The 13,473-nt window shown below is 36.2% G+C and overlaps 1 protein-coding gene across 1 annotated transcript; it reads right to left on the reverse strand.

Annotated features, from left to right (window-relative positions):
• Positions 1-465: 465 nt before the first annotated feature.
• LOC149501509 (myotubularin-related protein 9) lies at positions 466-12,206 on the reverse strand. Its single transcript, XM_089733059.1, has 10 exons — positions 11,954-12,206; positions 10,925-11,178; positions 10,146-10,344; positions 9,647-9,803; positions 8,902-9,012; positions 6,382-6,503; positions 5,636-5,742; positions 4,551-4,771; positions 3,422-3,604; positions 466-2,192 (listed from the first exon to the last, which is right to left on the reverse strand). Exons 1-10 carry the CDS (start codon positions 12,098-12,100, stop codon positions 2,020-2,022), a joined length of 1,674 nt encoding a protein of 557 aa, XP_089589185.1. The 5' UTR covers positions 12,101-12,206; the 3' UTR covers positions 466-2,019.
• Positions 12,207-13,473: the final 1,267 nt, after the last annotated feature.

Consider the following 13,473-nt stretch of genomic DNA (forward strand, 5'->3'; position numbering starts at 1 on the left):
AAAATGCTACATGTATAAAACAAATAAATTCGCAGTGCCTTAACAAACATAGTAAGGCTTCATTTTCTACTTAAAAATCTCTTTTTAAACTTATTAAAAAATTCAGATTACTCTATTATGAAAGTATCGTATTGTTTTAATGAATCATATTTCATTTATTCAGTCGTATCATTCAAACATAGTATTATTATATAGTTGTCACTATTGTGTTTGTTTAATTTTTACTGGTGGTAGGACCTCTTGTGAGTCCGCGCGGGTAGCTACTACCATCCTGCCTATTTCGGCTGTGAAGCAGTAATGCGTTTCGGTTTGAAGGGTGGAGCAGCCGTTGCAACTATACTTTCAAAGAAACCACTCAAAGAAACCATTACGTTATTACTATAAAACATCGTATTATAGAAATCTATTAAACGATTATATCTTATGTATAAGGAACGTTTAGGCCGCAATGAACCCTATTGACTAGCTAAATAAAGATCAAAATACCCTTGATATTTTCTGGCCACGTTACAAGGCAAATGATTTTATTTTTCTGTCTCTATTCCTTTCAGAACGAGAACGGCTTTGTAGGATATATTTAAAATTGACAACATTAACAGGCGATGCAATATCGGTTCTACAATTTTCTTCTCACATACAATATATCGATGTTGAATCAAAATCATTAAGTAGTATAAGTATAAGTAATATCTTATACCTTTAAACGAGCAATTCTTGTATATATATATATATATAATCTGAATCTCGGAAACGGCTCCAACGAATTTCATAAAATTTAGTACACAGGGGATTTCGGGGGCGATAAATCGATCTAGCTACGATTTATTTTCAGAAAATGTTGTTTTATTCGTGTTTTCAATAATCAATTTTATCGATAATCAACTTTATGACTCTTCCCGACATCTATTGGCGAATAATAATACTAGTTTTACTGCTTTAAAGACACAACAAGATGACGTTATAAAAAAAAAAGCCGAGCAAAGCTCGGTTATTATCAAGTGCGAAATTTAATTAAATAATCATGTAGACAGGAAACCCTGTTGTCGACCCAGTTATCGATCAACATTTAATTGAATAGTAGTTTTTCCGTAATTTAAAATAGAGGTCTAAGATTACAAAATAGTAGGGATTTTTTTTTGTTCTTAAACATTATATTGAAAAAGTTGTTTTCAAAAGTCTAAAATATCAAGAACATGATAAGACAGTTTCGATGAACATTAAATTAGATAGTGCAATTATAGGTATCATAATGTAATCGTAATTCATGACGTCACGGTTACAAGTGCGGGCGTGCGAAAGAGATAGCTATTCATTTTTTGATTCACCTTTTGATTTTGATGCAGCTTTCAAAAATCGATACTTGCTGTACATAAAGTAACGTATACGATATAACATACGAAAAGACCCTACCAGTTTTGATAGGCCTTTGTTACTATTATAATTGTGAGACGAGCGTAACCAATGGTAAATTGCCACCGTCGCTCGTGGACATCAACAATGCCAGGGGCACAGCCAATCCGCGTCCTACGACTTTCCTTTGCATATCATATTTTTGACAAATTAGCATGGCTGATTCAGTTACCAGCAGAGAGAGAGGAACTTTTTGGCGAGAACGCGAGGAGTGAAGTTGTGTGATTTGTTTTATTTTGTCTATTTAGTTTTCCTGCAGGTTTAAATGTGTAATAACGGTGGTTTATTAACCGTTTAATATCTGTGAAAGTGCACAAATGTGGGAAAATGAAACAAAGCCGCTGGACGTAACTTCCCCGGATCCTCCAAAAAGTCCACTGAAAAAATCTCAGCAAATGACCACCATTTTACTGGGATTATACTTCATCCCATATCATCTAATTTCATTTCATTTCATCCCAGTTGATTAATGTCTCAAATTAATCATCTTTATTTCATTTCACTCCATATTATCATTTTTTCATAAAAATAACAATATAAATTAAGACATGACTTAAAGGTCTTAGTTACCCCTTCATAAAAACCATTTAAAAAAACCAGTAGACATGATTACTTATCGCACGTCTCCTGTTTAGGTTCGTAATATTGTTGAGCCAAGTCGAAGAGCTCCCGTCTGAGTTGTTGAGCCTGCGACCGCAGCTTCTGCTCCCTGGATCTGATCACTTTGTACTGTTCCTCGCGGTCCTCGGTGTTTTGCTCGATCATCCAGCGTAGGTAGAGCTCTGTAAACGAACATTTAAAATATCGATAAGTCTATAGATTTGATGGCTTGTTTTTTAACACCACCGCACTTAAATAGAAAAAGACAGTAAGTACCAATTTCATAGATATGAACTGTTCGTGAAGCGACTCGTTTTTCTTCCTTTTTTTTCTAGTAGGTATTTATAAGATTTAATGTAGCCGATCAATATTTTGGTGGGAAATGAATTATGCATTAAAAAAAAGGAACATGACCAATAAGCTATATAATAATATGTAGAATTGAGACCGTGGCACATAAAATAAGATTATTCCCTTTTTGCACGTTTATAGTTCTTTCACAAATCTTCTGTATTAAAATATAATAATTAAAAATTATCTGAGCGTTTTGACGCTCTGCTCATTCAATCGTCTTCGCCATCATGTTTTTCTCTGTCATTCTCTTTTCCTTTCTTACCCCTTTCTCTCACTCACGTCTTAACGCTCCGTTCCACGCTCTTTTCATACGTTCCGTTCTTATCAATCCTACGTATATGTCATTTTGTCTTCGATTCATCAGCTGATTTTCATTTGACTTTCACGAGCATGTCAAGTTACAGTTTTCTTAGATTATCAATAACGAGACCAAAGAGAAAACCTTAATAAATAAAATGTATCTAAATCTTGATGTGTCATTATGGTCGAATTTCGATTGTTAAGCGAACTATACTCTACTTGTAACTATACTGAGACCTTAGAACACATATCTCAAGGTGGGTGGCCACATTTATGTTTTAGACGTCTATGGGCTCCAGTAACCACTTAACACCAGGCGGGCTGTGAGCTCGTCCACCCATCCAAGCAAAAAAAAGATATGTGGTGTCGTGGGATACCGGATAGGAACGAAGTTCCTTATTATAAAAATATTAATTTTAAGTTCTATTTGAGGTATAAAGAAAATAAAACTGGAGGTTTCGCAACAACCCACGGTCATTCGGTAACGTGCCAACTTATTGTGGTACACTTCATTCACGGCTGTTTGCATAAGAATTAGTGTATTGCGCAAACGAACGCTCTGAGATCGTGGTTAATGAATGATAAAAAAAATTGTTATTTTTTGTACGTTATTATAAAGTTAAGTCGTACACTGTGTACATTAATAATAAAAATCTTACGTTACGGACGTTTTTTCCCGGTCAGGGTACCCCTCTGCATCGTCCCATAAGGAACTTCGTTCCAAAAAATATATTGAAAATAATTTTTATATATTCACCTTCCCAAATGACGTAGCTCATCGGGGCGACCGAAGGCCATATGACGGACGGCGTCGGATCGTATAGCGGGTTGATGTACTTGGGCAGCTCGCCCGGCTGGTTCAGCCACGACCACACGCTCGTGGTCTGGGTGTACACGCCCCGGGACTGCCGCTCTTGATCCGTGTCGCAGAGGAACGTACCTGATATTAATATTATTATTATTTTTACTTTTGTTTGTACGACTAAGAGCTAAACTGGCTCGACGAGTAAATTAACCCACAGACACAGCCCACTGAGTTTCTCGTCGGATCTTCAGATCAGGTGGTAGATTCTGCGAAGCACGACTCTTGCTAGGGTTCGTGTTTGGTCAACGTCAGGTTTAAATCCCGTGAGCTTAACTACTCGACCGGTGACGTTGATATGGTTTCTTAAGACCATCAGCTTAGGTAGGAATAGTACATTGTGTACCAAGGGAGAAAGTACTTACTTTCCGCGGTGCACATACTATTTTTTCTCCTACCAGGCCGAAAGTTCGACATTGTAAAAAACTTAGCACCCGTGGAGTACCGAGCCGGGGTCCAGGGGCGAAGCCCTGGCGGGGGTTTGGGGGAGCGCAGCCCCCCACTAATAGAAAAGGGGGTTTAGAGACAGGGGTAGCCGTTGTTTTGTAAAAACTGAAACCTTAGACCTCATGTCTCAAGGTGGGTGGCGGCATTTACAAGCAAGGTGGGTGGGTTGTAAATGCTTATGGGTTTCGATAACCACTTAACACCAGGTGGGCCGTGAACTCGTCCACACATCAAAGCAATAAAAAAAAATTAAAATTTCGTTGCAAAGACAAAGGTCGTATGTTCTATGCGTTGGTAAGATTTAATCACGTCATACGGTAGACAACTGATTTTCGACGCTTCAATAATTTTTCATTATTCATTATATTGATTACAATTATTTTAAATTTCATTATATTGATATGGAATATTATTACAAAATTATTTTTAAAATTGTTAAATCTGAACTGAATAATTTTATTATAGTTAGACTGTTTAATTGTCGATTTCTAAGATTGATCTATCGATGCGTGTTCTTAAAGAATTTAATAGCATTTTATAATATTACATATCAGTAGGTAGGTAGCACGGCACTCACCGAACTGACTGGCATACGAATGTTCGAAGAGCGTTATCAGATAGGACTGTCGGTATTCGAAGCTGCACGGGAACTGCTCGAGGAACTGCCGCGCGCAGTCCAGGAACAGCAGGAACGTGGGGGCGGCGCGAGGAGCGCCCGCCGCGTACGGCCCGCAGCGGTGACGCGCGCCGAACGGGTGACCAGCCTGCAGCCACTCCCGCTCTATCAACGCTTGGAGCCTGAAAGGACATGGGCCATTTTCGGTCCAGCTACTAGTGCTCTCAAGGACACGAATGAAATATCTATAGAAAAAAAATTCATTTTTACATACTTAACATATAATTTAAGGGTATTTTAATGGTGGGCTAATTAAAATCATAAATAAAAAGAAATTAGCATGACTAAGCTACATTGATAATATTGAAGGAGTTGCCATAGGTAAAATATATTTATATTTTCAACAATCCACATTAAATCTTCTTCAAAAATACATTATATTGCAAAAAAAGTAGCAAAATATATTAACATATTTAATTAATGGATTTTAAAATCAATATAAAACATTATATCTAAACAAAAATCTATTTTTATACTTTTAAATCCGTAGAATAAATCTCTACATTGATCAATAATTATTGATCATAAGCAAAAACAAAACTACGCTTGTTTAATGTTTATTGACGTTTTGCATTTGATCAGTCGTTTTCGCACTCGTGCGCATTTTAATTCTGGTTTACATCGGAACATATTGCTATAAATATTATTAGACAGGATTTTTTTAATGCATTTATTCTTAACGATACTATTTATTTTCTTTTTTTTTATTGATTAGATAGATGAACGAGCTACAGCCCACCTGGTGTTAAGTGGTTACTGGAGCCCATAGACATCTACAACGTAAATGCACCACCCACCTTGAGATATAAGTTGTAAGGTCTCAGTATAGTTACAACGGCTGCCCCATCCTTCAAACCGAAACGCATTGCTGCTTCACGGCAGAAATAGGCAGGGTGGTGGTACCGATCCGTTCGAACTCACAAGAGGCCCTACCACCATTTTAAGTGATATTTCGCTAATAGACTATGTCGAGGATATATTCTTACCCTCTAATCGTTCTGCAGTCTGGATTGAGTATGATCTGTACTAATGAACAAACTAACAACGTCGCGTCTTCCCCACGGGTGCCGTGAACTAAAACCGGTTCCGCCTTCTGCAATTACACAACTGTATAATATAACAGAATATCCTTAATCAAATATTAATGACACAGTTTTGAAGTTTACTGAATGAGCTAGTTGATTACCGGCGATAAATATCGCACATCGAACTTTCGAAAGAGACAGTCGGTTGATTTCGGATTCGTAGAGCGTTATCTAGGTCGCACGATGTACTGAGGTTATCTACTATGTAGGACCGCACATTGCCAGACTTGAACAACGACTGACGTCACATAGATCGCGACGGAGATACCGCTATCGGAAGCCGACTGTCTCTTTCTAAAGGTGCAATATTACCTATTCGCCGGGTTCCGTAATATTATTTTGATCAATAACTAATAATTAATAAAGTTACTAAATACACATAATTATGGGACTGCAAGATTTCAGCACTAAAATGGCAACACCGTACAATCCATGTATTGTCAAATGTCAACTTAAGTTAATGTAACCGATTATTAACTTTATTTGTTTATGTAGATGCAAATGGAAGAATTTGAATCGAGCCCTACACCCCGGCAGAGGGTAATAAGAAAGAAAGAAAGAAAGAAGAGAAGAATTTATTAAATGTTTTTTTTCGCCTCCTGCCTTCCACCTTATTATTTAGTATTCGTGTTTTAGATTTCAATTACCTGATGTATGTGCTGGGCTATGATACAGGCCGTGTGTAGTGAATTCCTGACGCTCTCTGGCCAACCGCAAGATTCAAGTTTGGACACCCACTTGTCACACGATATCTCGCGATCGTTACACGCTGGATTCATTAAATAAGAACAATTAACAAAGCATATTACAATTTTTATATACGAGTCAATAATGAGATCATGGTAGTACATTAGGAATAATAATATCTTCTTTTTAGTAATATAATTTCGACTGATGTTTCGGCTAACCAATGATTTAACGTTTAATTAAATATAGTGGATTATTAACAGTTTATCTAGAGCAGCGCTGTTGACTGTTGCCATATACATATATTTAACAAAATCAGACTCAGGATGAAACCTTCAAAATGTGCTAAAAAAACACGTGTGGCACTCGGAGACAGCCGCAGTAAAGCTATTGCATAGCATTTTTTATCAACTTATGCAATTATAATTAGACAATAATAATGTAATATTAAAATAATAATAAAATAAGACCACGCTATATTTATAAACATTAACAAAAGCAAAACATTAACTGTCCCCTTCACACTCATAAGCTAGACCGCGCGAGAGAGAGATGGGCTGATTTTTATGATGCGCATGAAGTGGGAAGTCACGCCACGCGCTTATTCACAAGCACTACACAAGCGCAACGTGTAAATGAGTTGAACGCGAGCTACATGGTAGGCTGAGTGGGGGTGTTAGGTTTTATTTTCGTTACGGAATTTATTGATTCGGTCGCTGCGCTTAAAGCCCGCGACATTTTTTTAATAGCCATGAATAACTTTTACAATTAAAATTATTTTCATTTATAATGATTAATTAATTAATTTATATTAATTTTTAAAAAATATTTTTTCACACTTGTAAGAAAATTGTCAATAAAATGAATTTTGACTATAAATAATTTCATTATGTGTCTCGAAGACCAATTAGATTATAATTGTGAGATATGAGCATTGCAACGTTTTGCTGGGGACTATTAAGGAATTTGTTGTTTCTTTCCCGCAAGTAAGTTTTAGTGTAAAATTTAAATATCATAGTGAGCTTCATATCATATAGGCTATGGTATGTCTGGAGCTCAATAAAAGCGCTTTGCTTAGAAGGTTGTTTTCGACATACTATATTTATAATTAGTTTTTAATAAGGCAGTAACATACATGGGTAACACGGATTTTCTATAAGTCGGTAATACCTAGTCAGGTCATAAGTATTGTCACACAGTAAAAACTTTTCTTTTAGAATGCTGGCCACAAAAAAGTTTATTGAATTCGAATTTCGAATTGTTCATGAAAATAAAAATGTATACTTTTAGAATTTTACTCATTTTTAAATATGGAGTGGACGCTTAAAGAAGACCGTGTTGCAGTTATTGCGTTGCATCGTTGCGGTTACGCGCCAATTCAAATTTTTAACATACTGAAAAATTTGAATATAACCAAAAGGTTCGTTTATCGTACCATCAAACGATACAATGAAGACTCTAGTGTAGATGACAGGTCAAGAAGTGGTCGCCCTCGGTCTGTTAGGACTCCGGCAGTGATAAAAAGCTGTGAAGGCGCGAATTCAAAGAAATCCCAAAGGTAAGCAGAAACTGTGGGCCCTTCAGATGGGGTTAAGCAGAACCACGGTGAAAAGGGTGTTAAATGAAGACTTAGGGCTTCGGGCATATCGAAGAAAAACAGGACATCGTTTGAATGCTCGTCTAATGGACCTGAGACTGAAGAGATGCCGCGCTTTGTTGAAGCGGTACGCGGGAAAAAAATATCGGGAAATTCTTTTTTCGGATGAAAACATTTTTACCGTAGAAGAGAGCTACAACAAACAAAATGATAAGGTGTACGTACACAGTAGTGAAGAAGCGAGCAACCGTATTCCGCGTGTCCAACGAGGTCATTTTCCATCCTCGCTCAAGGTATGGTTGGGAGTTTCTTATTGGGGCTTAACAGAGGTACATTTTTGTGAGAAAGGTGTAAAAACGAATGCAGTTGTGTATCAAAATACAATCCTGACGAACCTTGTGGAACCTGTTTCTCATACCATGTTCAATAACAGGCACTGGGTATTTCAACAAGATTCGGCGCCAGCTCATAGAGCGAAGAGCACACAAGACTGGCTGGCGGCGCGTGAAATCGACTTCATCCGGCACGAAGACTGGCCCTCCTCCAGTCTAGATTTGAATCCGTTAGATTACAAGATATGGCAACACTCGGAGGAAAAGGCGTGCTCAAAGCCTCATCCCAATTTGGAGTCACTCAAGACATCCTTGATTAAGGCAGCCGCCGATATTGACATGGACCTCGTTCGTGCTGCGATAGACGACTGGCCGCGCAGATTGAAGGCCTGTATTCAAAATCACGGAGGTCATTTTGAATAAACTTTCTTTCTATGTTTTGTTAAGTTCATTTTGGTATATGAATGGTTACATAATGAATAAACTTGTTTCAATTATTTTACATTAAACATGTGACAGAATTTATGACCAGACTAGGTATATTATTGTACCTTCAATGAGTTTTGAATAGCTTTCCAAAAGTTGTTGGTTGTCCACTTCATCCATTGATCTGTTGTATATTTTCCATTGAGAATAATTGGCATTATTTTCAGTACCACCACCTGTAATATTTTTATCACAGATATCAGTGGGGATTAAAGGTCCAGAGCGCCCTAGGCAATCACTTTATCGGCCGCCCCTGTACCGGCCATAAATGGCCATCATAAACTATATATTTTACTATAAATTTTAACTAATTGTTTTTGGAATTACAATGACATTGTATCATCAAACCCTAGACTTTAGTAGACCAGGACCCTTGTACTTACGCTAATAAGCGAATGAAATATGACGTTATAACTGTGAAGAAATCAAGAGGGACGACAGAAGATTTAGATCATAGATCAGCCTAAGTTCTTAATCGTCGATATGTTATTTTCTTTATTTATTTAAAAATTCTGAGCTCGCGCGCCCCTTGTAACTACACGCCCGTAATCACGTGCCTAGTTTGCCTTACGGATAATCCGCCTCTGACAGATATATATATTTATCCATTTCGTTCTATCTTGATATATATGTATATAATTATACTTTGGTTGTGTATGCAACTGAACTCTTAAGGCAGAGCAGGACCGGTCTTTGTGGCGAGGCTTGGGGGAGGCCTATGTCCAGCAGTGAACGTCTATGGGCTTTTAGAATAGCATATAGAATAGAAAAATGTTTTATTTTACTCTGCTTCAAGATGTTTATGTTTACCTTTACTCTGTTGCTGTGAAATGGAATTTGTGCTTCGTAAATCATATATAACGCCTTTGGTTCCTATAGCAACAACTGCATTTAGTATCGCCTCATCGGGTCTACATCGACGGTGCTTAGGCCCATATAATGGTTGTCCAGCTCGCATCAACACTGCCTAGATAATTAAAATTTCATATTTTCAATAAATTCCAGTACAGACATATAATGAAGATAGGATATAAATATCATTTTTTTCTATAAATATGATATTTAGCAACCATGTTTAAAAAAGAGATATATAGAGAATCATGGATGAAATGATAATTGTGGACCTTGAAGGCCTTACAGTAACACATATCAAACAATAGACAGAAAGTAACCCAGTTACTTTACAAAAAAAATTAACATTTATACAGGCCATTAAACTCATATCATTAAAATATTGATTTCATGCTTTATTAAGAATTTTGATCTAAATCAATCAAATCATGATTAAATGGATAGGAAATAAACTTACACCATTAGTGTGCCTATATGACAGGACAGGAATCCTGCCTCCTTGACGGAACGTAGCAGCAGCTACTAGGGTCTCATCATCTATGTTTTTCGGTACAACCACAGCTTTACCGTAGCTTGAACACATTGTGTAATTTTGATTTGCTCTGGATACTCTCCACTCTTCCGTTGCTAATACTTTAGTGAATTCTTCTTCTATACTGTATTTTTTAGGGTTTGTATTAGCTAAGAAGATGGGAATGTTAATGCACTAGGTACCTAGGTATGTAAGGTATATACAGTAGGTATAGTACATCTAGTAGTCATCGCAATACACAGTAGTACATCTCTTTGGGGGTATAGCTGCAATTTGTTTTTTATTGTTGTTGTTGTATTGTTGTTTGATGTTATCTAGTAACTGGCGACCATTGAGATTAACAACATAAATACCACTACTCACTTTGAGACACGAGGTCTAGGTCTCAGTTCTATATTACAACACTAATGCTTTGCACCAGAAATAAGCAGAGTTATGGTCCCATATGGGTTCACAAGATGCCCCAATACCATTAAATATATAACTATAGATTTATCTGCAGTAGTGCACTACATACTTCCAATAGATATAGATATTTATTCCATAATATATTTAGACGGATTCCATATATTTACAGTAAATACATAACTAGGTGTGCTTGTAAAGTTTGCTTAGTAACATCTAGTTGAATATGAAAATTTGCTTTTGAATATCACTTCAGATCAGTGCTCTCTTAAATGTTTCAGTATTTTGAATTAACTTACCTATATAAAGAGTATCCGTTCTCAACTATAGGATTCATATGTCTATAAAAGAATGGGTAAAACAGACTCGGATCTTGCAAACTTGATAAATTCTCTAAGGTCTGTGCCATTAAATTTAATTCGGTACTACTGGCAATATCCAGTTGAAAAATTCTCAAGTCTTTACATTTGAGGAACAGAGAACCACCCTGTGTGATGCCACTGCTTGGTTTGTTTTCTTTTTTCTCTATGCTGTCTATATTCTTGTGCAGTAACTGTAATGTCAAAAGAAATACACTGTACAAACTGTTCCATTAATTAAATATACTGTAGAACTAAAAATAAACACACAAACTTTAAAACTACTAAACTTAAAATGATTCAGGTCATTTATATTGAAATAAAAACTTATTGCATGTATTTGTATTAATTTATGCAAAGGTTTAATAGTTTGTGCAAAATAAATACTTATATGTCATATAAATATATATAACTTATATACTAACATATATAAGTTACAGAACACCATAATGATTTCCAGATATAGTTATTTTATTTGTAAGCAGGGCTATCTAAGGGGGAGTCACTGATATTTATTGACTAATGTTAATTCACATTAAATATAGTAGGGAATAAATGTCCCAAGAAACAGAACTTAGACTACATTTTATTTCATTGTGATGTATATAAAAAAATGACCTAATGTTTGATGAGCAAGATATCCATCTCATGGGAAGTGCTTATTATATTTCATAGGTATTGACAATTCCAGGGGCACAGCCAAATCGGTGCTGACTGCTTATCTATGATCATAAAGGTTTAAGTGAAATCTACCCTGGATGTTTGCAAATTTAATTATAAAATGCAAATCGACAATTTTGAAAATATTTAAAGATTATTAAGTTCTAATTGCAACAAGGCATTAACGACCCTCGAAGACCACGTAATTAACAAATCGCTAATTGTTTGCTCTCTGTTTTTGAGCAGAACTCAAAGTTTTAGTTATCTGGCCCAAGCCAATCCAGAACTGTTGGAAGTGAAATTTTGTACCCATAACTCCTGAACGCCTTCTTTTCTGGAGCTCAATATAAGATGATGTCCGGTGATGCACACCGTACCGTCTATATTATCTTGACGTGGATATTTAAGAATAACTCCATTAAGTTTGTTAATATGAATAAGTTCGATGAATTCCATAACTTCTCGTTTATAAGATATAAATAGTGAACACTAGCGCAGCTGTTTTACGTTTTGACAAATTAAGCACAAAGTTGGGCTTGTCAACAATGTCAAGAAAACATCGCTAGGTTGATACTTTCGTCCATGGACATAAAAAAGGAATAAAATCGATTTTAAGAACATTAAATGAAATTCTAAGGTTTTTTAATAATAACAATAATTAACTTTTTTTTATAATTCTTGATTTCAGACGATAATTCGATTTAATATAGATTTTTAAGTTTTAATCGAGACTTCTTTTAGAAAAAATTGAACTAGAAAATTCTTAATCTACATGAGATGCAGATCTCTAATGATATCGTTTATGTTGAAAAAATATATCAATTTAAAGGAATATATTTATTCCGATTTCTATTTTCCGCGCACTCAATCAAATTAATCACTTCAATCTTTATTTCAGTATCAAGATCAAGCCTATGACAATGACACACAAATGAGGAGATATCATTTACCTGGGAGATATTGACAATCAAAAGACTTAGCTTATTAAATGAATGATATTAGTAATTAACTTCTACTGACAGTCTTATAAATAATTTCATTTTCTTTAAGTTGATTATAACTACCAAAGATGTAGATATGTAAATGGAATAGACTAAACTCAATTAAACTTACCAACCGTTTACTTCCATTTGACTCCATAGAGAAGAGGGCCGCTCGGATTGTTGATAACCCTATTCTTACGGAGCGTTTGGAGCATTTAGGTCTATGGAGAGACTTCGAAGGGCGAGACCTCCGAGGAATTATTTGACATGATCCTATCATTTCGTTTTGATCATCATACCACCTGCCCCTGAAGCAAAGTTTATCCATTAAATCTGGAACCACACTCATTCATTCTCAGTGCATTTTCAGACATCATTTCTGCGACGCATTTAGAACGAACTTCCACCCGGTGTTTCCCGAACGCTGTGACATGTCCTTCTTCAAAAGAGGCTTCCGGAGAGTACTCGGCGACAGGCAGCGGCTTGGCTCTGCCCCTGGCATTGCTGAAGTCCATGGGCGACGGTAACCACTCACCATCAGTAGGGCCGTATGCTCGTCAGCCTACAAGGACAATATTTAAATATGTGTAAATATTTAAGCATTTAATATTTTTTTAGTCTCTGGTACATACGATACAAGGAATCCTAATTTGGGGTTGGATGACCGTGTGTGATTTGTCCCCAGTTATTTAATTTAAAAAAGTTATTTAAATTTAAATCACACAATGTTATTTCTTCCTAACAGAAGTCGTTCGTAAACATGGATTACGAACGTATTTCGTGACAGACCCTGCGAGATTTAAACACGGGCATAGACGTCACTTCGTCGCTACAAGCCAAAATAAT

This window comes from Bombyx mandarina, chromosome 15 (assembly GCF_030267445.1).
Source record: "Bombyx mandarina strain Sakado chromosome 15, ASM3026744v2".
Taxonomy (NCBI): domain Eukaryota; kingdom Metazoa; phylum Arthropoda; class Insecta; order Lepidoptera; family Bombycidae; genus Bombyx; species Bombyx mandarina.

Coding starts and splice junctions, on each gene's coding strand:
- LOC149501509 (XM_089733059.1), bottom strand. CDS start 12,100: ATGGAATTCATCGAACTTATTCATATTAACAAACTTAATGGAGTTATT. Junction 11,179..11,953: donor AAGGCGTTCAGGAGTTATGG/GTACAAAATTTC, acceptor TTGACATTACAG/TTACTGCACAAGAATATAGA. Junction 10,345..10,924: donor AACGGATACTCTTTATATAG/GTAAGTTAATTC, acceptor TAAAAAATACAG/TATAGAAGAAGAATTCACTA.